The sequence below is a fragment of the Enhydra lutris genome, unplaced genomic scaffold (genome assembly GCF_002288905.1).
Source record: "Enhydra lutris kenyoni isolate GAN:26980312 unplaced genomic scaffold, ASM228890v2 scaffoldscaffold2, whole genome shotgun sequence".
Taxonomy (NCBI): Eukaryota; Metazoa; Chordata; class Mammalia; order Carnivora; family Mustelidae; genus Enhydra; species Enhydra lutris.
Window position 1 is genome coordinate 74,070,274 of NW_019154086.1, and position 23,812 is coordinate 74,094,085.

At 36.2% G+C, this 23,812-nt stretch overlaps 2 protein-coding genes and 1 long non-coding RNA gene across 5 annotated transcripts in view; 1 reads left to right on the forward strand and 2 right to left on the reverse strand.

The window, feature by feature from the left end:
- Positions 1–4,607: 4,607 nt before the first annotated feature.
- Positions 4,608–12,751, reverse strand: LOC111147080 (chromosome unknown C3orf38 homolog). Of its 2 annotated transcripts, none has more exons than XM_022502973.1 (3): positions 12,261–12,751; positions 9,013–9,251; positions 4,608–7,297 (listed from the first exon to the last, which is right to left on the reverse strand). In XM_022502973.1, the coding sequence occupies exons 1-3, from the start codon at positions 12,385–12,387 to the stop codon at positions 6,620–6,622; spliced, it is 1,044 nt and encodes a 347-aa protein (XP_022358681.1). In that variant the 5' UTR covers positions 12,388–12,751; the 3' UTR covers positions 4,608–6,619. The 2 variants fall into 2 exon arrangements, with proteins under 2 accessions (XP_022358681.1, XP_022358674.1); XM_022502966.1 differs by having other exon boundaries at positions 4,608–7,300.
- Positions 12,702–20,255, forward strand: LOC111147093. Its single transcript, XR_002640592.1, has 3 exons — positions 12,702–12,761; positions 13,928–14,039; positions 20,197–20,255. It is a non-coding gene; the product is annotated as an uncharacterized LOC111147093 (long non-coding RNA).
- The window catches only part of LOC111147069 (zinc finger protein 654), a 79,576-nt gene continuing 72,236 nt past the window's right edge, over positions 16,473–23,812 (reverse strand). Inside the window, exons 8-9 of one of the 2 annotated variants that reach the window (XM_022502946.1) lie at positions 20,227–22,573; positions 16,473–19,634 (exon numbers count right to left, since the gene is read on the reverse strand). In XM_022502946.1, coding sequence (XP_022358654.1) covers positions 19,627–19,634; positions 20,227–22,573 — 2,355 coding nt within the window. In that variant the 3' untranslated portion in view covers positions 16,473–19,626. The remainder of the gene's footprint in view (positions 19,635–20,226; positions 22,574–23,812) is intronic. The other variant, XM_022502955.1, reaches the window with a different exon arrangement.

A 23,812-nucleotide genomic window follows, 5' to 3' on the forward strand; every position in this document is an offset into this window, starting at 1 on the left:
ATTAAAAACAGGGTCTACGTACAGAAGAGAGAAAACATTTAAGAAAAATCCTCAAAGATAAAAATTAAGCAGCCATGCAAAAAGCTAGGAAAATTTTAGACAGATAACAGACATAAAACACCTCAAGAGAAAAAAATGCATCACTTAAAGACATTTCTATTTTTAAACTGTTTCAATCATAGCCCTTTTAATTTTATATTATCAGACTATCTGCAACAACAAAAAAATTAACTTTCACTATTTTGTATACAGACCTACTTTGACTTACAATGGGTTACATCCCAATAAACCCAACAGAAGTTGAAAATATCATTAGGTTGATAATGTATTTAATAGGTTAGGACCTACTTAACACCTGATCTTTGCCTAGCCTACCTTAAAGGTGTTCAGAACACTTATATTAACCTACAGTAGGACAAAATCATCTAATACAAAACTTATTTTATGATAAATAAGGTGCTAAGTATCTCCTGTAACTTACTGAATACTGAAAGAAATTGAAAAACAGAATGACCGTATGGATACAAAATTATTTTAAGTGTATTGGTGGGTCACCCTTGTGACTACATGGCTGACTGGGACAAGGCACAACCTGCTGCTGCCCAGCACGGAGAGAGAGTATTGTACCCCTTCTCTAGCCTGGGAAAAGACCAAAATTCATTCAAAGTACCGTTTCTACTGGGGTGCCTGGCTGGCTAGGTCGGAGCATGTGACTCTTGATCTTAGGGTCGTGAGTCCAAGCCCCACATGGGGTGTAGAGATTACTTAAATAACAACAACAACAACAAAAGTATGATTCCTACTGAATGCATTTCAATTTCACACCTTTGTAACATTGAAAAATCCTAAATCGAACCACTATAAATCAAGGGCTGTCTATACTTCCCAATAAAAGCAGGGGCTAAGTAAGCACAGGATAAATACTAAGACTACTTAATAGCAAATGTTGGCTGGACCAAACAATGCATGAAAATGAGGGAAATCAAACCTAGATGGTGATGAAAACCAGATTATAAAATCTGGATTTTATTTTTTTCAGTTTTATTTATTTATTTGACAGAGAGAAATCACAAGTAGGAAGAGAAGCAGGCAGAGAGAGTGAGGAGGAAGCAGGCTCCCTGCCAAGCAGAGAACCCGATGCAGGACTCGATCCCAGGACCCTGAGATCATGACCCAAGCTGAAGGCAGAGGCTCAACCCACTGAGCCACCCAGGTGCCCTAAAATCTGGATTTTATTTTGGAGGTAATGCTATACATACTGAAAGTTCTGAGCATGGAAGAAATGAAAGCTATACTTTAAGGAAATTTTAATGTTTTAAATATGTAAAAAATATTAAAGCAAAGAAATAATTAAGTCAATGTTTAGGTAAAGAAATTCTAATTATAGTAGCAGCTGAAATAAAAAGCAATATTGTAGATACACTGCATCCAGACATGGCAAGAAATTAAATGTGTGAAACAGACTATTTCTGACACTGAAAGTACAATAGGAAGGGAAGAAGATTAGATTGTGATGACACACTAAGTTCAAGAAATTTCATGTAAATTTTTACATATATTTCTATATACCCCAATTATCTCTATTCCTTTTTATAATATCATACATGAGCATTCTGTATCTTTTCAAGTGGTTTTAAATCACCAAGCAATTTAAGAAGTATAATTCCAAGCATATGGCATGCATTAACACTCCTAGACTGTACTTAGATAAACAATAGAGACTAAAGGCAACTTTGCTTTGGAAATCAGAGCTAGCAAATGACCTTTCATACTGAAGACAGAAGGATTCATCAAAAACTGATGGGTAAAATAGCTGAAAGGGGTTAAGAATACACTTATCAGGATGAGCACTGAGTAATATACAGAACTGTCGAACCACTATATTGGACCTCTGAAACTATCGTAACACCGTATGTTAATTACACTACAATTTAAGAAAATCTTTTAGAAAAGAGTCACCAGTTCTAGTAATTTACCATCTATTTAGGGAGGTAATAGTAAGTTACATGTAACAATTTGAGAACAATTAGATAAATACTAACCATCAGTATTTTAAGAGATGGAAAAGATTAATGCAAACTTGTGAAACTAAATGCTTCAAGAAAAAAGGCTTTCCTAAATAGTTACTGATTTTAACTTTTGTTCAGAAAATGGATTAAGTAACACAGTTGGCACTGTGCAGCAGAGGAGCCTTCAATTCTTAAATTCATTAATTCAAATGTAACTAAATTTCATACTTGACATTCAGGGTGTCTAAAACCTGAAGATGAAAACTGCTAACCAAAGAACCCTCACTAAATGACTATGAAGGGAAATACTGGGCAGTACTAGCAGTAGAAATTAGGAGGTATCAAATTTGAGGCCAGTGATTTTATTAACATTTCATGAGTAACACATTTCTGGAGTCTATGTTTTAATATTTTAGAGTGCATTCTATCTCATAGTAAATAATACTCCAGTTTAATATTAATGTTTTACTGCAGGACTACTGGAAAAGTTTCAAACTAGAAAAAAATAAAGTTAAAAAGATTTAGTGCACTCTAATACAGTTCTGAAATTATTTTCCTTCTAACTCTAAATAGTCTGTCAAAATATCTTATATTCTGCATTGATACAATCAACATGGCATAGCTAGGGCCACACAGCTATCTAAAATTTCAATTAAGTGTTCTTCTTTCCTGACCCATACAAAAAAGATATAACCACACCCTAAAAAAAAAAAAGGGCCTAAAGCAGTTCTCATCTTAAGACATGTAAACTAGGAAACTGAAACTTAACATAGGAAATTTAGGTAAATAACCTATTGAGTATTATTTTATCTTGTGCTTGATTCAGTGACTTAAATTGTAGATGCTCCGTTAATATATGCCAAATAAACCTGAAGAGAACCCAGATGCAGAAAAGTCCTATTTTCCCAGCACTTGGATTTGTGCTATCTGCATTCAAACTTGAGTATATACAAACGTTATAAAGAGCATGGGTGAGGGGAGAAGGAATGTTGTGAGGTCACATACACAAACCTTCAGAGGAAATGATCCTATGTTTAAAATCCTTCATCAGAATTAGCAGTATATATTACTAAGTAACATCTCAGGATAAAGTTTTTGTAAAGATCTAGAGAAATCTTTTTTTAAGATTTTACTTATTAACCGAGAGAGTAAGGGAGCAAGCAGGAGCAGGGGAGGGGCAGAGGGAGAGGAAGAGACAGGACAGGATCCACCGGCAGGGCTAGTTCCCAGGACGTTCCCAGAGTCCTGAGATAGTGGCCTGGGCAGAAGGCAGACACTTAACCGACTGAGCCACCCAGGTACCCTGAGAATTTTTTTTAATACTTTTTCTCTTCAGATTTTTGTCACACTTTCTCTAACGCATGTTATCGTTCATAAATTTCTCTTGCCAAAATAAAATGAATTCTGAACATTTTTGTTTCACTTGGCTGTTTCAGTAGGTTTTATCTTAGCATGTCTTGAAAAACAAAATCCACAAATTAACAACTATCATAAACTAATATATTTCCTAGAGATTATCCTTACATTCATAAGTAAGATTTAGTCCTCTAGCTTATGGACTCCAGCAAGGGCACAAAATTTTCTTAAAAATAATTTTAATATTGAGTAGTAGTTTGGAGGAAATGTTAACTATTATGACAGGATTTTAACATGAGAAGTATAAGGATGCTTATAGGAGTCACAGATGTGCTTTAGGGAAGTCCATAAACTCAGTGAAATAATGCAAAAATTGTAATACTAAATGCAAACACTTTTTCTGGGGAGAAAGAACAGAGCTCTCATTTTTCAAAAAATCCATGATCATTCCCTACAGCCCAAATTAAGAACCAGTGAAAAGGGCATCTATATTTGTGAATACAGATACTAATAAAAACATTAGAGCATGTTTTTATGTTTTTTATTTATATATTTTTATTGTATTTTATTCTGTTTATCATTTACTTGGCCATAAGAGCCATTTTGTTGAAACACAAAACTGCTGACTTTTTAAATTAAGCCACTATTCTTTAAACCCTTTTCTGGTGCTATTATACTTTCTTACGGCAGTGGGTACTCAGCCTTCCATTAGCTTAAGAATATTATCTTTCTGAAAACATAGGAATGAAGTTTTCCTGTGTTGGCCATTTGCAAGTTGCTTTCATAAAACAGAGATGGCTTTTTTCCTATTATTTGGTATTTAGTTAATAAAACTCATGAAATTTGTTTTTGGCATTCTAGATACTAGTAAGACATCCCAATATAACTATTACTTTAAGATTGTTTTATTTTAACAAGAACAGATACTTCACGTATGCCCTATTAGTCTACTGCAAAGCAGTCTATAGTAAATAAAGCCCAGCTGCCCCCCTGGTTTGACCATTCAATCACTGTGAATTGTGTAGTGTTGTACTCTCTACTACTTGACTCCAACAACTTTCAAAATATCAGTTGAGGGGGCGCCTGGGTGGCTCAGTTGGTTGAGTGACTGCCTTCAGCTCAGGTCATGATCCTGGAGTCCCGGGATCGAGTCCCGCATCAGGCTCCCAGCTCCACGGGGAGTCTGCTTCTCCCTCTGACCTTCTCCTCGCTCATGCTCTCTCTCACTGTCTCTCTCTTCTCTCAAATAAATAAATAAAATGTTTAAAAAAAAAAAATCACTTGAGGGTGAAATGAAGCTAAAGGGACCTAAAGCTGGGGTCTCTGCCATTCTCTAACATATAAAAAACAAAGGGACGGTAGAAAAGCAGAGTTCAATCTGCAGTGTGCTTCTGAACCTTCTCAAAGGCTTGAACAAGCTTTAAACTTCATGAATAAATTTCAATTCTTCCAGGTCTTCTTTCTCTGAGCATAAAAATATATACTTCTCCTATAATTTATAGCCTTTCAGTTTATCCCATTCTCACCCGTGGGCTTTTTAAATTTAGTAAATTTTAAAAGAAGGTTATATCTGTTGGCTTGGAGCCTCAAAGTTTCTGTGTATCCACATATGAAATTCAAATGGATGAAATGATCAAACAAACCAACCCATCACTGATAAGAACCAAAGACAAAATCTAGATGCAGTAAAGTCTTTTATACAGTATGTAAATTTCTTTTGCTCATTCTTTCATCCAGTTAAACATTAGGTCCTACTGTGTTGTCCAGCTGTGGGGATTCACAGAAAGTAAAACATAGTTCCAATTCTCGAGAGGTTCTATCAGTAAGATTTCAAATTTCTAATGTTGATTAAAAGAACATGCGAAGATTGCAGCCTTACTTGAGCATTACACGAATTCAAAAAGTCCATACTGAAGATAGCTAGAGGCAACTTCTGCCCATCCTGAGCATCTATCTGTAGTAATATTTCTGCAGTACTTGTCATTAATACCACAAAGAATACAGATGGGAATAGTTTTTAATTTTATCCTTTACTGATATTTATTGAGTACATGTTATAATGATACTCTACTTAAAGGTGAAAATGATAATCTGGTTTTAAATCTAAACAATATACTATTCTTATAGCAGACAGTAGGAATTTCCCTCCTTTATTAAGTTCTTATTTTAGGATGTATCAATTTGTACTCCTCGTAAAAGGTATGGCATTAAAAAACCAAAAATGATGAGTTTTTTCCCCCTGCTTCCAAAATTCTTGTTATCCTAGATGATCACAAGAAGAGTTAAAGGTAAAATAACATGTACAACACATCATCACAATTCCCTGCTGAATTTTTTCTATATGGCATTTTTTAAAATTAAAATTACTAAGTCCCAGATCAGCAAGTAGTTGCCAAGTGACGAAGAATTTAAACCCTAAAGCAACTTAACCTTTTAAGTCAAACCTAGTAGAACAATTTAGAGGCAAAAAATCCTAATTTTAATTTATGATGTAGGAGTATATCTATATCTGTATACAGATATGCCCACATTATAAATTTGTGTGTGTGTTTTTTGTTTTGGATGGGGGTGGTTTTGGTCACCTCTTCCAAGATCAATCAAGAGGAAAATAGTAATTCATACTGGGCATACCTTTTAAAAAATTTCAATGGTATGTTTCCTTTATATAGTATTACAATAAATGTTCTATAAAAATGTTAGCTGAAGCCTTAGATAAGAATTAGGTCTGTTTAGAGAATAGCATTTATCATTGCCCAAAAGAGTTCAGAAAATGTTGCAGATTTTAAGATATTTAGCTTGGTCTACTAATAGATAACTGAAAAATGTTCCTCAAATTTTAAAAAGGCGAAGTATATTTTTCTCCACCTGCTAAATTATTGGACTTTTTGCGTGAGAATGTCACTCAAGTTTTCTAAAATGGTAACTTTGAGTTTACATTAAACCTTTCCCACATGAAAAGTACAAATATTAGCAGAATATCCACTAAGTAAAATGAAAGTATTACCTGGTTTCTAAGGCACACCGTTAGTTATACCATCTAAAAGGGATTTATTTGATGAACTGCACTGGTTCTTAGAACATTTGCTGCAACTCAGGTAGAAAGAGTCAAGTATTCACATAGTATGTCAGTCTGTTATCAAGACAGATATTTCAACTAAAATGTCAATCCTCACACCTGAAATCACTTAGACATTACTGATGGGGTATTTAAAGGAGTTTTCGTATAGAAAGTTTTTGAGACTGACATACAATGTTCAGTGCTTTAGAAGGTTGGGTAAATTCAGTTCTCTTTTGTTCAACAATGCCTCATCTCCACTGCTTAAAGCCTGGTCTCCAGTTCCACTATCCAATGTCTGCCTTACATTAAGCTGTACTTCGTTTGTACTACATAAACTAATTACGTTATAAAAGGCCTCTAGATCACTAGGTTCAAATGTAACAGCTGGTTTCATTGATGTTCCAGGAGCAAGAGAACCCTCTCCAATAATTCTCAAGTTGATAAATTTGATTTTCCATGTATTTTCCACAAAAGGGCAGCGTATAAGTCCAAAAATTTGTTCAAAAATGCCCAAACAAGTGTTCCCTCGGTGGACAGTCCCAGCAACTCCAACCATAACCAGACCATGGGGAGAAGAAGCACATTTCAGTCCATGGGAATCTAGGTTGGGACTGAGAAAAAGATACTCTTCTTTCACTAGTGACAGCAGACGAAGGCTCACAATTTCTGCTCCATAGTAGTCTATCACGTTTTGTTCAGAGGTGTTGTAATAAAACCTAAGCTTGACATCGTGCCAGAAGTGCTGTGGCCCCCATTCATCTTGAGGTGGACCCAGAAAAGGATTCTGAGAATTAAGAAGTTCAAAGAACCAGTGACAAAATTCTTCTCCTAATCGACGAAAATCAACTTTTTCAGCTTTTTTATCTTCTTTTTCCTGCTGATTAAGATAAATAAAATATAAAATATAACCAAGGTCAGTTCTCATACCATATCTTTTTTCTATCTAGTCTCTTTCAGAGCTAAGTTGTCATATGTTGAGTATAGCAGAAGCTAAATGAACTACAGGTGAACTCATCGAACCCATCATGCACAGTAAACTGTTTTTCCAAAAAGGGGAAAAATCATTATAGAATTTACCAGCTTAAACATCTGAAAATTCAGCTAAGAAATTAAGGTTTAACAAAGCCTCTCAAAAAATCAGCATGAAGAGTCAACAATAATTTATATTAAGTATTTTCTCTTGATGGTGGCAGTGATTTCAAAGTCTGTCAAAACCTTCAAACTGTATGCTTTAAATGGATACAGTTTGTTGATTTGTTGAATATAAACTATACTAAAATAAGTTGGTAACAAATAAGCATTTTTTACTATCTTTAAACAGAGTTCTAATACAACTGAAATACATTACTTTTTATGATTGGGATAAATTTTATACTGTTATTTCTCTTTTTTACAAAGGGTAATGTTATTGCAAAAATATACCTGATAAGCTTGATTTTATTATCTATGTGAGTAGATGAGAATATTTCAGAGCACAGTACTTCATTTCGATGGTAAGAAATCTTTAACTGACAGAGCACCCATGACTGAATATGTTTGGCTCTGTGCTTGGCACTTATGGACTATTTCCTTTTATCTTCACAAGCCTAATTACACAGATACTATCATTATTATGCCTGCTTTATAGATAAAGTAAAAAAGACTCAGGAAAGTCAAGTTACTTGCTCAAGTTCACACCTAGCACAATGCAGACTCTATTTGAAGTCACATCTGTATGATTTCAGAGTAAATATTCTCTTTAGCATACTAAGAAAGCTCTTAGAAGGTCCTTTCCTAATGTGAAAGCAAATGCCTCTTGCTATAAAACCTTGCTAATTCAAAGTATGTAGTTTAAAATTTGCAAATTCATGGAAGGGGCTTCTGGAGTGGGTGGCAAATTTCTATTTCCTGGCCAGCATGGTCATTACAAATGTTTCTGCTTTATGGACATTTATTAAGCTATATATTTGATTTGGAAAGGGGGTTGTCTTTTTGTGCTTTGTTTAAAAAAATAAAATTTGCAAATTACCTAGAGTTCATACAATCAACATTTAAATATTCCCACAGCATCTAAAATGTCCAGTGGATACAAAGAAATAGGAACAGACAATGTCAGCTGGAGGAAATTATTACAAGAGAATTTTTTCTAACTTAAAAAAAAAAATCAAATGTTAAAAATTATTTAAGCTTCTCTCATGGAATTTTTACAATTTAATACCAAAGAAGTCTTCAAAATGAGAAAGGGCTAACAAGAGCATTCTTTTTTAAGCGGACAAGAATATTACAGAGAACATGAAGCTAACTTAAAATTAAATTGATCCTGCAGTCTATCCATTCTCTTTACAAATCCAATAGTACTCGTTTGATAAAGTGATAAAACATTTTTTCCCTCAAAAATCAATATAGCACTTTATATACATTATTAAATGTCAGAGATATTTTCTTTCTTTTAGGTGCTTTACTGGTCTTCCTTTAGAATGCAAAGGATATGGAGTGAAGCTAAATTATAAAAGCGAAAATATTATTAACCATGTCCCCACAGAACTAGGATTATCTGAAGAGTTTAGACAGAACTAAAATTTAAGGTATAACTATAATATCTATTTTTACCTGTTGAAATAGTCTAATGTCCTCTGTCTTAACTGGCTCTGGTGTCTCCTTCAATTTCAGATGTGACTGCTTTTTCCAATAATCCTTTGCATGCTGAATAAGATTGTGCTTTTCAGTAGCTGGAGGTACAATAACCCCCTGCATTGCCAAGTACTTAAATATGACTTCTCGGTGGACTTTCTTACGCCTCAAAAGTTCTTCTACATTTTGACTGTACACTAATATTGCACGAATGGCATCTAGAAGGAAATTGTAAAGATTAGTAGAAAATCGCAAATCACCTGTAAATCTGTTCAGGGTCAGCAGAAACCCTATCAAATAGTACTTACAAATTCTTGTCATGGTATTACTCCTTTTGCATAAGATGGTAATTTTTAAGAACCAGGAACTGGGCTGTCAGATTTTGGGTTTAAAAAAATTTTTCTTTATGACTTAAACTTCCCTACCTATACTTACCTCTTCCTTTCACTTCTCTTAAGATAGAAGTTTTACATTTTTTTTAAACAATGACATGTTTTAAGAAAAAAATTTGAGCCAGAGAAAAAATTCTTTTCTAAGAAGGCCAATAGACCTAAATTCATTTATAACCCCTAACATAGGTAAAATTACAGTATTTTAGATCTGCAAGGATTTTTAAACTTCTTACTCTATAGACAATAAAAGTTGAGGATATAAAAGGTATCAACAATCATGCTTCTAAGAAGTGGCAGAACTAAGACTTGTATTCTTTTTTAATTAAAAAATGTCTTATTAAACAGATCAAAGATTTTTTTTTAACATGAAGAATACAGAATAGCAAAAAAATGAACTCCCATGTACACATCACATAGCTTAAGACATAAGATGTTACTAGTATCTTTGAGGCCTTCATTTTAACCCTCCCTACTTAACACTATTCCTTTCTCTACTCACCCACCTTAGAGGTAGCTGCTATCCTAAATGCTGTTTATAATTCCCTTGCTTTTCTTTTTGTTGTACAGCATAACTGTGAACTCCTAAACAATACAGTTTGGTATTTTTGGAACACTCTATAAATCCAATCCATATATATATGTATATAGATGGTCTTTCACACTCAGCTTTTCACTTAATGTTGTTTCTGACATAAATCTGTAGATATATGTAGCTCTAGTTTTTTAATTAATTCATTTAACTGTACTACAGTAAATTATATGACTACATCACAAGGCATCTATCCTTCTGGTCAAAAATTTTTTTTTCAAGATTTTTATTTATTTATTTGAGAGAGAGAGGGAGAGAGAGAGCGAGCGCGCGCGTGAGCTCGTCCGTGCACCCACAAGCAAGGCAGCTGCAGGCAGACGGAAAGGGAGAAGCAGGCTCCCCACCAAGCAGGAGTCTGATGCGGGGCTGGACCCCAGGACTCCATGATCATGACCTGAGCAGAAGGCAGACGCCCAGCTGCCTGAGACACCCAGGCGCCCTCAGTCATAGATTTTTACTGGGTATGTTCAATTACAAACACCATCACTTTGAACATTTTCATAAATGTCTCCCAGGGCACAGAGAGGCAGGCAGCACAAGGATCATCTGAGAACTTGCTAGAAATGCTGAATTTCTGGGCTCACTTCAAAACTACTGAATCAGGGACGCCTGGGTGGTTCAGTCAGTTAAGCATCTGCCATGATCCCCGATGGAGTCCCGCACTGGGCTCCTTGCTTGGTTGGGAGCCTGCTTCTCCCTCTGCCTCTCTCTCTCTCTTTCCTCTTCTTTCTGACAAATAAATAAAAATCTTAAAACAAAACTATTGAATCAGAATCTGCATTTTTCACAAGAATCCTGAGGGACTGATTCACAAGCACATTCAAGCTTGAGAAGCTCAGGTGCAGAATATGAGCCCCGAAGTAAGCAAATAATTCCATTTAGGAGATGATGTCAAACCTGTTTACCCAAGTTCTAATTTACACTCCTTGAAAAATTGTCAAAGAGCTGCTTTGCATGATCACCACGCTTAGTTTTTTGCCAATCTGGTAGAAAGGAAAAAACACTTTTGGTTTTGGTTTTCATTTCATTGCTTTTCAAAAAGAGATTATCTTTCCATATATATGGATATATATATGGAATGATATATATACATTTATCTTTCCATAATAAATAAATAGTTACCTTTTTATATTCTTATAGAGGATTATTTTCTTCCTCTTTGAGAATTATCTCTCCAAATCATTTAACATTTCTGTACTGGGAAGTTTCTTTTCATTTGCTTTTAGATCCACCATCAATTAAATGCAACATTTTTATCTATTATACTTTTAAACTCAAACTCAAGGACTGTTAGGTGGTGACTGGCATGCGAAATACATAAAAGCTTAAGAACTCTATTAAGTCTAAAACTATCTGCATTCCAAATTCTTAGGAATTTCTTCTTTTAATGTCTGAAGAAACATTAAATTTGAAGTTTCAAATGATATTCTTAAATGGCAAAAACGTAAATTCAATTTAAAAGCAGAGAAACAGATTATGCTTTCGTAGTTATTTAAGTCGCACTAACATAGAAGTCTGGAGTTTCCCCATTTTAAAGTAAAATTCAGCAAATTTAAAGTAAGACTGTGCAGATGATATGCCAAGTGAAATAAACACAGAGGCTTCTTGATTACATTTTTATATGGAGTAGCTATAACCAGGCTAAATATTAATAACCCTTTAAATCTACTCTACAGAAATGTTTATTTGGCTCTGAAAGTAACGTATTCCTCCTACACAAAATCATCTCAGAAAAAAAACTGGATCCAAAAAGAGACATGGAATCAAACTATCTGCTCTTTCATTACGGTAGTTGTTTTATCTATGAGGCTTCAAAGTGTTTATGATATCCTCCTCGGAGCTTGAAGAAAAACGCCTGAGCAGCAGCTGATTCCTCGGCTCAGACGAAACTGAAAATGAAAAACACCCCGGCTCCCCGGAAATTCTGAAATCACTATTCACGTACTCTAAATTGTCGAAAAAATAAGCATTTGCCCCCATATCCACATTCCAGATAAAACCTGGAAGCCGCGCCGTTTCCAGGGTCACCATGACCCGAGGATGTGAAGCTTCAGTGCCGCCTGAAGGTGCGCGGTGGTTTCCATGCCGCGAAGGAGCGGCCCTCTCGAGAGTCCCGCCCCAGCACCGCCGGGCGCCTTAGCGGGGCGACCTCTTGCACCTCCTCTACTCCCATGTCCTGGCAACCTGGGGTCCGGGTGAGGCCTTGGGAGGGGCGTCCGCCCTTGGAGAGAAAAGTCAACACTTACCTTGGCGGTTCTCAGGCTGCACCAGGCGGTTAGTGATAGTGTCGCACAGGGCCATGATATCATCGTTGTCTAGTAGGCCGAGCAGGTTACGACAGCCCTCCGTCTCCGGAGCGCTGAGCCCCGACATCTCGAACCCCAAAAGGGGGGTGGGGAGGAGAGGACGACCCACTTATGTCGCCCCGCTGGCCCACCAAGCCGGCGCCTAGGCAACATACACCGGAAGTGCCTTTCCTGTTGTTCGCAGCCAAAGGGCCTCGGGTATTCCAAACCCCTGGGCGGAAGTGATTGCCAACAAGGTCAATCAGGAAACGCGGTGCTCCGGCTTGTCGTTCCGGGCTGGACAGGACGGAGGGGAATCCAACCGATCTCACTTTTGGGAAGTACTGCGTTTGCAACGAGAACAGCGATCTCCCACAAGGGACCTGGTTCCGGAAAGTGAGCCCCTGAACTCTCGGGAGCCCGGCCTCCCAAAACGCGCCTGGGAGGGCTGCGCAGATGCAGGTGCGTGGAGAGCGGGTGGAGGTCCCTGCGCACGGCAAGCTCCCGTGATGCCGCGGGGCCGGCCAATGGAGGCGCCTGTTCCCCGCCCGTGGGCCTGACCCCCGGGAGCGCTTGAACGTCCTCTGCGGCCAGTTCGAACTTGGGTGCACCTGTAGTTTGGTATTCTTAAATTACGTAGTACAGTGTTCAAATAATTTGGTTTTGCTTAGCATTAGACTATGAAAAGTTAAAAAAAAAAAAGTCACCTATGCCCTGCCTTCTTAATTTCATTTCTTTTCTCTCTCTCTTTTTTTTTAAGATTTTATTTACTTATTTGACAGAGAGAGATCACAAGTAGACGGAGAGGCAGGCAGAGAGAGAGAGGGAAGCAGGCTCCCTGCTGAGCAGAGAGCCGGAGCGGGACTCCATCCCAGGATCCTGAGATGATGCCCTGAGCCGAAGGCACAGGCCTAACCCACTGAGCCACCCAGGCGCCCCTTGCTTTCATTTCTTAATTTAGGATCGGCTGTTGCTTGCATTCCAGTCCTGGCGGGCTAGGTTTTAGACGATGCTGTATCGTGAGCAATTCAGGGTTTGGGACTCCGGAAGCCCAAATACCAGGGTTTAACTCTGCCATTCACTAACTGTAATCTTGGACATGCCTCTTAGACTTTTTGTCCTTCAGTTTCCTATCTCGAAATGGACTTGGTAGAGTTAGCTACCTCATAGGGTTGCCCGGGATGGCGGTGCGGGTCATAGTGCCTGGCACCTAGAAAAACTCGGTGCATGTTAGCTGCTACTGTTAGTGTGGCAGCAACTCGTATTCACCAATGGAAAGTCATGCTCTGCTCGACCGAGACCGATGAAGGAATCAGACTTAAACACATTGTCACTTGCCTCGGGCCTCTTCCACATTTTAGACATATTTCAGATTTGCTAACATTTAATTAGGGTATTGCCATTTTCTAGTTAAAATGTACATATCTTCAGATACAGGTGAGCAAATCTAACTTTTTAAAAAATACCACAGCTAAATATAAGCTATAAAATAAGCTGTAAATGTAGCGTAGGCATTCAAAGCATGGTTATTACTAATTTGCCAGTGGATGTTATTTGGGGTATTATTTGCTCAACAGATTAAAATCCTGCATTTTCCATTAAGAATTAATGAGTGCCTACTATGCTAGGTATTGAAGATTCAGAGAAATGACACAGACCCTCCTTTCAAGAATGTTTTGAAGAGTGCTGCAAGTAAAAAGATGGCAAGTGCTCATCATGCTGGTGTGGACTATATGGAAGGTATACCCAACCTTTTCTTTCATTCATTATTTCATTTACAAAGGTGGGGGGAGTATTTATTGAGCACCTATTTGCCAGACATTGCTGTGTTGGGAACAAATAACAGTTTCTTTGGAGCTTTCAGTCTAGTGAGAGGACACAGACAATAAACTTGTAAGAAACTATATATTGTGTCAGGAAATGCTTTGAAGAAATAGAAATCAGAAGCAGGGGGATGGAGCCGATGTTGCTATTTTATACAGACTGTCAAGAAAAACTTCTCCTCTAAGTAATATTGGAAGAAAGACCTGATGAAAGTGCGTGAAGCACAGAAGAGTGTTGTCGGAACAAACAACGGTAAGGTTCCAAGGAAGAAGCAGAGTGCTTGGCATGCAGGAAGGAGGCCAGAGCAGCCTGCTCGAGGAGGAGGCAGTGAGGTTAGGGCTGCCGTCAAGATTGATCTAGAGCAGGGTTTCTCAGGGGAGGCACTATTAACATTTTGGGCAGGATAATTCCTTGTTTGGGGCTGTATGCATTGTAGGATGTTTAACAGCATCCCTTGCCTCTACCCACTAGATGCCAGTAGCACCTAGCACCTCTTCCCTGAAGCTAGCAAATTAAGTGAAATAACCGGGTTTAAAAAAACACTGCACATCTAGGCCCTTGCAGGCCATTGTGAAGACTTTCGCTTTTTTACCTCCTGTCTTCATTTTCTGTTATTCTCTCAGTCTCTTACTCCAGACTAGCCACAGTGGGCCCCTTGCTATTTGTTCCTTAACCTTGCCTCTTGCTTTTATTTACTTGAAAGAGAGCAAGCAAGAGAGAGATCATTGGGCTGAGGGAAGGGTAAAGGGAGAGGGAGAAGCAGACTCCTCTTTGAGCAGGGAGCCCAAGAACCGGAGGCTCCACCCCAGGACCCTGGGATCATACCCTGAGCCAAAGGCAGACACTTAACTGTGAACCATCCAGGCGCCTCCCCCGACCCAAGTTAGCATTTCTAACAAGTTCTTGGGTGATGTTTATTTTGCTGCTCTGGGGACCACACTTTAACAATCACTGCTAATAGAAAAAAATGAAACATCAGCCACCTAAGACTTCATCCTTTGTCTCTGAAATCACTGATCCTTGGGCAAGTCTGACACTCTGTTTGGATGTATTAGAGCCAGCCACTCATGCTCTATATTTGCAGGAAAAACTGCATGGCAGAATGAAAACTTCATGGCATTATGGTTTTAGGGGGACACATCTGATTTTTCAATCCCACCTCTCCTGTGTGACTTCAGTCAAGTTACTTGTTTTTGAGCCTTGGTTTCTAAAACAGTGTTCATGTCTTTTAACAATTAGGGGTAACATAAATAAATTAGCTAGTATGTAATAACTTAGTAAAACAGGAGACATTTCTTCTCCAGTGTATAGCACTTATAAATAAGGCATTAAGCTCTCCCACTTTGTTTTAATTCCATGTAGTATTGGATTGCTGCTCCAATTGACATCTTCATATATAGCCAAACCTTCTGACCTTTTATTAGTTGATTCTTGAAACTGGTATGGAATTTATATTAAGCTCTGAAAAGCAACCTCGTTTATCTTGGAAGCATACTTAGTAGTATTCAGTTACTTTCCAGAATTCCTCAATCTCAGAAAAGAAAAATGAAAAGTCTAGATTAACTCCAATACCTTTATCTAAATACCTCAATACATTTAATAGTCTAAAATCATATGGCCAAAAGCATAGACTGAGAATTCCAGATCTCAGCTCTAGAATGCTTCAGTAACTTTTGCAATGTTTTTCAAAGCATGTTTGCAATATGTGCAAATCACTGGACGTAGCACCATCCTTTCATTTGCATTGCTATCCTATCAAACAGGGTCTTTTTCTACTTAAGCCCTCGTTTTTTTCTAGTTTCAAGTTATAGCAAAGGGTGTAGGGGGTTTTCCTTTGTTTCTCAACCAAAAAAATAGGAGCCCTCACACCCAAGACCTCATTTTTAAGTACAGATTAATTGGTTTATACATTTTCCCACTGAAGTGTTTTTAGGAAGTCATTTTCATCAATATTCACTTCTTGTTTCAAAGTGACTTCTCTGTTTTGAGTTCCACCAGATGCACTTCATCTTTGATTTACCAACACAGATAAATCCGTCCGCTGTCTTTCATTTAGAGAGTTCTGGTATTTATGTACCTACTAAGTTTGCAGAGGGTATCCAAAAACGTTAATAACCAGCATTGTCAACTTTTAATTCCTGCATGTGGACATTAGTTAAAATAATGTCTAAAATGTTTTATGTAAGCTTCTAGATGTTTCTGTTTTAAAAATGTTTTTGAAAATCATCTGAGTATGGTAATATGAATTGAAATAATTTATTCTTATGGGACATAATAGAAATTTTCTTATTTACTGCATACCTTAAGCCTAATTCCTTTTGAAGCAGTATGCTACATAAAACTGAACACTTCATTACCAACAAGGACAATGTTTTATTGAACAAGTCTATGTACAGTACAAAAAATTTCTTGAAATGAGACGCTATTGTTGTATTATTGCAGTTCAATGGCTCAGTTTTAATTTGTACTCTTATAAAATGCAAAGTAAAATAATTTAATGTTCAACAAGGAAGCACAAATTTCCTTTCTTGCTGAATCTGTAATATCTTTCACATATAAACAATTCCAAAATGCATATGCAGCATTTAGGCATTCTGAAAAGGTGTTTTTACAGTACTAAATAAATTAAAAGATAAACACTATCATCCCTTTTAGGTTTTTTCATCCATACAACAGTTTAAACCAAACATGAAAGGAGTACGGCTGAACCTTCAAGTGTGATTTGAAAAGAATCACAAGTTCAATGTTATAAGTTACCTACTCATTATATAATCGATGGTTTAAAAAAATGAATATGGCTAAAGCCCAAAGTACCAGTGTCCTTGTCCACGGAGATCCCGCTTTTCTGTAATATCTGAGCAGCAAAAATTCAGATTTGCTCTTTTGTTGACCTTACTGAAACAGCAGAAAGTTTATAGTTAATGATTTGAAGGAAATTTTTATTAAAAAAAATGATTGAAACTTGGTCCATGTAAGATAAGCATATCCTCAAAATAGAAGGAATAGAAAGTAAAAGAGAAGAATCTGAGGAATAAGAAAGCTTCCTTTTCTTCTGAATCCCAAATTAGAACTGTTGGAAGTTTATGCACCCCACAAAAGCAAAATGATGTAAGCTTATGCTTTATAAGACATAAATAATGAAATGTACACATACTTTCAATAGCAATTATTTGAGAAGTATATAAAGAGATTTAGAACAGCATGGCCAAACAGATTTTTATAAAACATTCCTTGATTTAATTATGTATAAACCGATTTGATCTAAGTGTTTCAGAAACAGTTTTCCCTTAGCAACACCAAAGTAGAACTAAATCCTCAAATTAAAGACAAAATTAACAAGTGGAATATGTTTAAAACATCTTGGTATGAACTCCAGAATGAATGAAAATAATTTGCAGCATGGATTTGTCAATAGATACAACTTATAAAAAATAAAAAGTTAAAAAATGTGATAAAATATTAAGTTGTAAATTTTAAACTTCTGGAAAATGTACAGAGCAGAAATTAGATTTCAAAAAAACTTCATGGTCCAGATGAACTAGTTTCCAACCAGACTCTTTATTACATGATGAATTTTATACTGAACTGGAATAGAACTCAAGTATTGTATTTTCAGGATCAGGAAGTACAGAAAGTTTTTTGTTTTTTTTTTCTTGTTTTTTTTTCCTTTGAACTGACCCTAAAGGATTAAAAAATCTGATTGAGTTGTGTTTACTTATCTGTTATTTAAATGTAAATTCCACAGCCTAATGTAGGCTACACAAACAGAACAAAAACCTTAATTTGATTGAAATGGACTCGTGACTATCAATTGCATAGTAGTGAATGAATAAATAATAAAATTGGGCTTTTTGTTTGTCTTGAGATCTTTCACGACCTGGAAATCCCAATTTAATAAAGTCGGGATGCTATGTTGGAAAAACTATCCCCTTCCTTAGTGACTTCATTCAAGAAGCTTAATATTCAAAAATTTGTAATAGTAGAATCCAATAAGATTATCTGCTTTGAACAAAAATATATGAGTTGGAAAGAATTGGAATATGTGGTTGACCATGGTGCATTAGTAGCTCCATTTTTTAAGAATCTGCCTTTGCATTTTTGTTCATTTTATCCCTGCTATAGATTAACACACTAACAGGTAACAGAAGGGTCTTTTTAAGCTTCCTCTTCTAGAGAATGTACAAGTGGAACACATCTGAGTGGGTATTTTAAAAAACATTTTGTGTTTTAACAATTCATTGCCTAGTAAGTTAAAATCTTCCTTAGGAAAATTACTGGTCATCAAGGAAAATAAAAGCATCAATATACCTTAACTGTGTTCCTGCCGTGCAAATTTTTGTGTAAATATTTCCTTTTATATATAAAAATTACTATTCGGACCAGATTCATCACTAATAAATAAGAAAGCATGAGTAGTATGGCTTATTTTAGAATTAACTCTCCTAACTGAATAAAACCAATGAATTCTTGACCTGATTTTAGCTGACACTTTTTTTTTACAGCCAGTTATTTTTATAGGACTGTACTTAGATAACTCACATTAATGTCTAAAAGGACCTTACTATGAATCATCAAGCAATGTCCTAACACTACTCTATATACAAATAGAAATATCCCAGTGTGCTTATACCATTATTCACATTGAGTTATTTGCAATTCAGTGTTTTCCTTCAATTAGATAGCCTTTATGGTCTTAGATTCCTCCCATCTCTCCCCAAAGTTACTGATGGTACTTTTTCTATTTAACTGACACTGCTGCCTTTAAAAACAATTCACTGGTATTACAAAAATGGAAAGTGGAAGGTTCTATTAAGAGCTTATTAGTGAAGTGTTGTTTTGTTTCTTTTGTTTTTTTTTTTTAAATTTTCGATGCTGGCATAATATTCATTGAACTCTGTTCTGTCTGATCAACCAACTTGGAAACAAGTTACAATCTTCTATGGATAGCATGGCGGTAAATCAAGTTTTATTTTCATGTATCAGTTTCTAAATTATAATAAACCAAATAACAATAGTTCTTTAAACCATGTTTGAAAAGAAGGGAGGACATAATCTGATTATGTATGACAAGAAAACAAATCTCATTTGTAGAATACTTTTAAGTTGTTTATTGTAAACCAACCCCTCCCCCCTTTTTTAATAATGGATTAACTTTTCCCTTTCTGTAAGGCCATAGCTGGTATTTCTTTCTGACTAGTTGCCTGAACACGTTTCTCATATAAGTGAAACCGAACATGCTGCAATAATAGTCCTCAACTTTTTAAAAAAATGTGGTTTTCTGGATAACTGGTACTTTGGGAGTTTTGTAATAACCCTTTTGGAGTCTAAACCAGCACATCTCTCTGAGTTCATTCTAGAAAATGTGCTTTTGTCTTTATCTTTAGTAATCCAAGACCGCTTGAAAATTAAGGCCATCAGGAAAATAGCAAACTGATGATGCAATTTCTTGCAGTGCTTTTTTCACACTACTGCTTGATTGACAGATCTTTCTGGAACATTTTTATCAGGCACCTGTAAAACAGAACATGTCTGTTAATTCAAATTTTATAGTTCAACTGGAATTCTAAGTCAGATTTCTCTTTATGCTCTTACTCATTCAAAAAAATACTGTTATTAGTAGAAAGGCAAGATCTTGTTTTGCTCAGTTTTGTCTTTCAATTATTTTCTGGTTCTTTTTCACTTCTGTTTCTGTAAAGCAGCTCAACTTCACTTGGTTTATATTCTGGCATGCAAATGAATGGATGTCCATCACAATTACTCTGTTTCTAAAACTTTTATCACATGAAACTAGGATTGAAGAAATGCCTTAGACACAGTGAATGCGTATGACCAAAAAGTATGAAAAACTGTGTCCAAGTTCTGACTTCCACAGGTTCATAGACTACACCTATGCAAATTACTTAACTTGTGAAATGTCAGTTGCCTGATCTATAAAACAGGAGTAGTAACATCACCTAACAGTGTCTGTATGAATTAAAAGAAATAATGTATGAGGTGGTGCTTTATCATCTGTGCAATACAAATGTTAACTTCTTAACCTCATAAAGATCTATGGCATTTTCTATTTCTACAGATAGACCTATTGAGAAGATAGAAGACTTACTTTCATCATCTGAATCAAATCCAAAGAGTGTCTGACATTTCTTTTGTGCAAGGTGAGCCTCAAGTGCTTCTGCATTACAGTAGGTGGTCAGGCATTTGCCACATCTTAATCTTTTCACGGATTTTTTACAAACGTTATCTTGATCAGAACAGGCATCTACTCTATCAGTCAGAAATTTTCTGCGTTTTGGCATACTAAGGTACCGTTCGTCAAGGTAACTGGGAGGCAGTGGTCTGACATACGGCTTTGTTAAAATTAAGCCATATGAAGTATGTTCACTCGTCAGATTTGGTTTGGAAGGTGCCTGAGATACTGGCGGGGTATTATGTTCTTGTGGTACAACACTGGGTAAAATGGAACCGTTTTCTGTCCTGATTCTATTTGTATCCATTTTCAAAGCAGGATCTGACGAAACTAAAGGTGTCTGCTCTATTCCACTGTGTCCATTGACTAAATCACTAATACTACAATTATTTTCAGAATTTGGCTCTCTGTCAGGCATCTTTTGGTCTGTCAAGCTTATATCAGAAACAGTGTCATCAGAATGCTCATTTCCATTCTGAACTAAACCATCTGTTTTCTTTTCCATACTTTCTGTACATGTCTTTGGTTCTGTGGAATCTTTCCTTGATTTGCTAGTAGAAACTGGCAGACTAATAGTTTGTTTCTCATTACTAGATGAGTCTTTTTCCTGATGATTAGGATTTGAGTCTGTAAGAACATCCCAAAGAATTGTTTCACTTGGTTGTGCAGATGATTCTGGTGTTTTACTTAAATAGTGCTGAGCCTCATGTTCGTATAGGAGAGGAAGATCTTCAAAAAGCTCATGGCATTCTGGAAAACTACACTGAGCTTGAAATATCCTGTGACTTTTTGTGTGCTGAGCAAGCTGGACTGGCAACTTAAACGACTCATTGCAATTAAAATGCAAACAAAAGTACACATTTGGATAGCTGTGTCGATTAAGATGATCGATAAAATGTTGAGAATCTTCAAATTGCCTCTGACAGAATTTGCATTTCCCTTTGCTCCACTTCATTACTGTTTGCCGCACATTTAAATCCGTTGGATGTACAGTCCTTGCATGTTTATTTAGAAAGCCAATTCTTTTAAATATCCTGACACAACCAAGAGCAGGGCACTTAAAGTTTCCTTCTTGATCTGTAGCATATATGTCTTTCGGATGGCACACAGTTCCATTGATTTTATGGAGTACTGAAGTTTCTTGATTCAGGTCGTAATCGTCATCTTCGTAATCACCTTCCTCATCCTCTTCCTCCTCATAGTCATCCTCACATATAGGCAAAGGCTCTGAGACATTATTTAAAGAAGTCTCAGGACTTCCATTCTCAATTATGTTTTCAATAACCTCTTCCGAGACACTTACGGGAATTTCAATGAACTCAGCCACATGTGCAGGAATGACTTCTTTGTTTCCATCACTGGAAGCAGTAATTGTCTCTATTTCCAAATCTTTACTACCAGAATTCCCATTTTCAAATGAAATGAAAGTATCTGAATAATTTACTTCTTCCAAAGCAGGGATTTCCTGATCCTCTTGTTGGGCTGCAGCAATTTGCTGTCTTTGTATTTTTTTAACATGATTCTTTAAATGCTTCTGCATAAGTCCTCTGTTTCTAAATTTCCTACCACATATTACACATGAAAAACTGCCCTTTTTCTGATGAGCCTGGGCATGTCTTACAATGTGACCACCTAGAAATTCTTTGTTACATAACATACACCGATGCCTTGGGACATTGTGATCTACTTTGGAAACATTAAGAGCCATAAGATTTTTCTTCGTATTAATGTGACCCTTAGGTTGCACTCTAGGTATATCATCAGGATCAAGCTCTCCAGTGTTCTGGTCTGTAAGAAAGTCCAGCCCTTCATCAAAACCTTGCTGTTCCACTGCCTTCTTTAGATTACCTATAGAGTTTTCCAGTGTACTTTCATTTAGAAATCTAACTGCTGATTTATCACTCAATAATGCTACACAGTTTTTCTTAATCATTACAAAGTTCCAGAATTCGGGATCAAAAAACAATCCCTTTTTCAAAATTGGAAGCAATTCAAAACGAACACGATTTTGAACACTACTTGTGCCTTCATTATATTCCTCATCTGGACGTTTGTAAAGCTCTTCAACAGTATGATAAGCTTCCAAGGAGCGCTCAAGAAAAAATATTGAGAGTGCACAAATCCTGAGGATCTCCAAATCATTTGGCAAAAAATGTGCAATTGTTTTATAAATTAAACATTTAGTTTTGGGATCATCATGAAGATCTAGTTGTAGAGCACAACCGCATATTTCCACACAGATCTGTAGGCCATCTTCTTCAACCTAGAAAAGGAAAAATAATACTAAGTACCTTTGTAAAAAAAAAAAAAAAAAAAAACTATTATACTTTTATCCTTTTAAAATACAACTCTCGAGGACATCTGGGTGGCTCAGTCGGGTAAGTGTCTGCCCTCAGCTCAGGTTACGTTTTGAGGTCCTGGGAAGAGTCCCACATTGGGCTCCTTGCTCAGCAGGTAGCCTGCTTCTCCCTCTGCCAGCAGCTCCCCCTGCTTGTGCTCTCTCTCTCTCTGACAAATAAATACATAAAATCTTTTAAAAAAATAAAATAAAATACAACTCTGAAATGAAAGCTGAATAAACACTGTATTACAAATGTGCAATTTTTAATATTTAAGTAAAATCTTTCTTTTTAACTTGAGAATAATCTGGAAGAGACAGCATTTTAGCTTCTAATTTATTTAATTTTCAAATTTGACAATTCTTACTAACCATTATACAAAATGCCTCATAACAGATCCAGCCCCATTTATTTTAGGTACCCATCTCATATTTTGAGGCAGAAGGCTGAATTAAATGTATTTAAAGCATTTATCAATTTTAACATTGTCAATGTTAAAAAGAACTATATTTTTTAAATAACTGCTTACAGAAACTTGTAAGTCCGCATTAAAAATATTACTTATTAAATAATATTATTTATCCACGTAAGAGGAAAAGTGTGGCCCATATGAACAGGGCAATTACAATCTTTAAAAATCTAATAAAAATCAGAATAATGAACCTACTTGAAAATGATCTGAAAATTATTCAAGCTTTGAAACTTGTACTGATGACTCAAAGAAAACTACACTTGAATTTATTGCCAACTCAAATGATAAATAGATTTGGAATGACATAAATAATTCTGTGAATAGAAAAAGACAATAATAGATGACTTTAAAAGTGTGTGTGTGAACTGCCTGCATCTGGTATAATATAGATGACAGGGAGGAACACTACCCTGCCACCAGCCTCATGTCTTCATCGTCCCTTACATGCTGTCTAATCCTACTTAATTACTTCAGTTCTATAAGCAGACCTTAATTTGCGCATCATAATCCCACTTTATCTAGCTAGTAAATTCCTATCTATTTCCCGTTCATTCTTTGAGAATCAGTTTTACTCTTAAAGTTTTTCTCCCCATTCATTCTGGCCCCACAGAGTTAAACATACCCTATTCTTTCCACTAAGAATAGTTTATACTTATTTATAAAAAGCACATACGTAATTGTTTTAGTGTAT

Bases quoted from the DNA above. Each gene is read 5' to 3' on its own strand.
- LOC111147080 (XM_022502966.1), bottom strand. From the start codon at position 12,387: ATGTCGGGGCTCAGCGCTCCGGAGACGGAGGGCTGTCGTAACCTGCTC. The intron at 9,252-12,260 runs GTAAGTGTTGAC...ATTTCCTTCTAG, and splicing joins GCAGCCTGAGAACCGCCAAG to ATGCCATTCGTGCAATATTA. The intron at 7,301-9,012 runs GTAAAAATAGAT...TATCTTAATCAG, and splicing joins ACATTAGACTATTTCAACAG to CAGGAAAAAGAAGATAAAAA.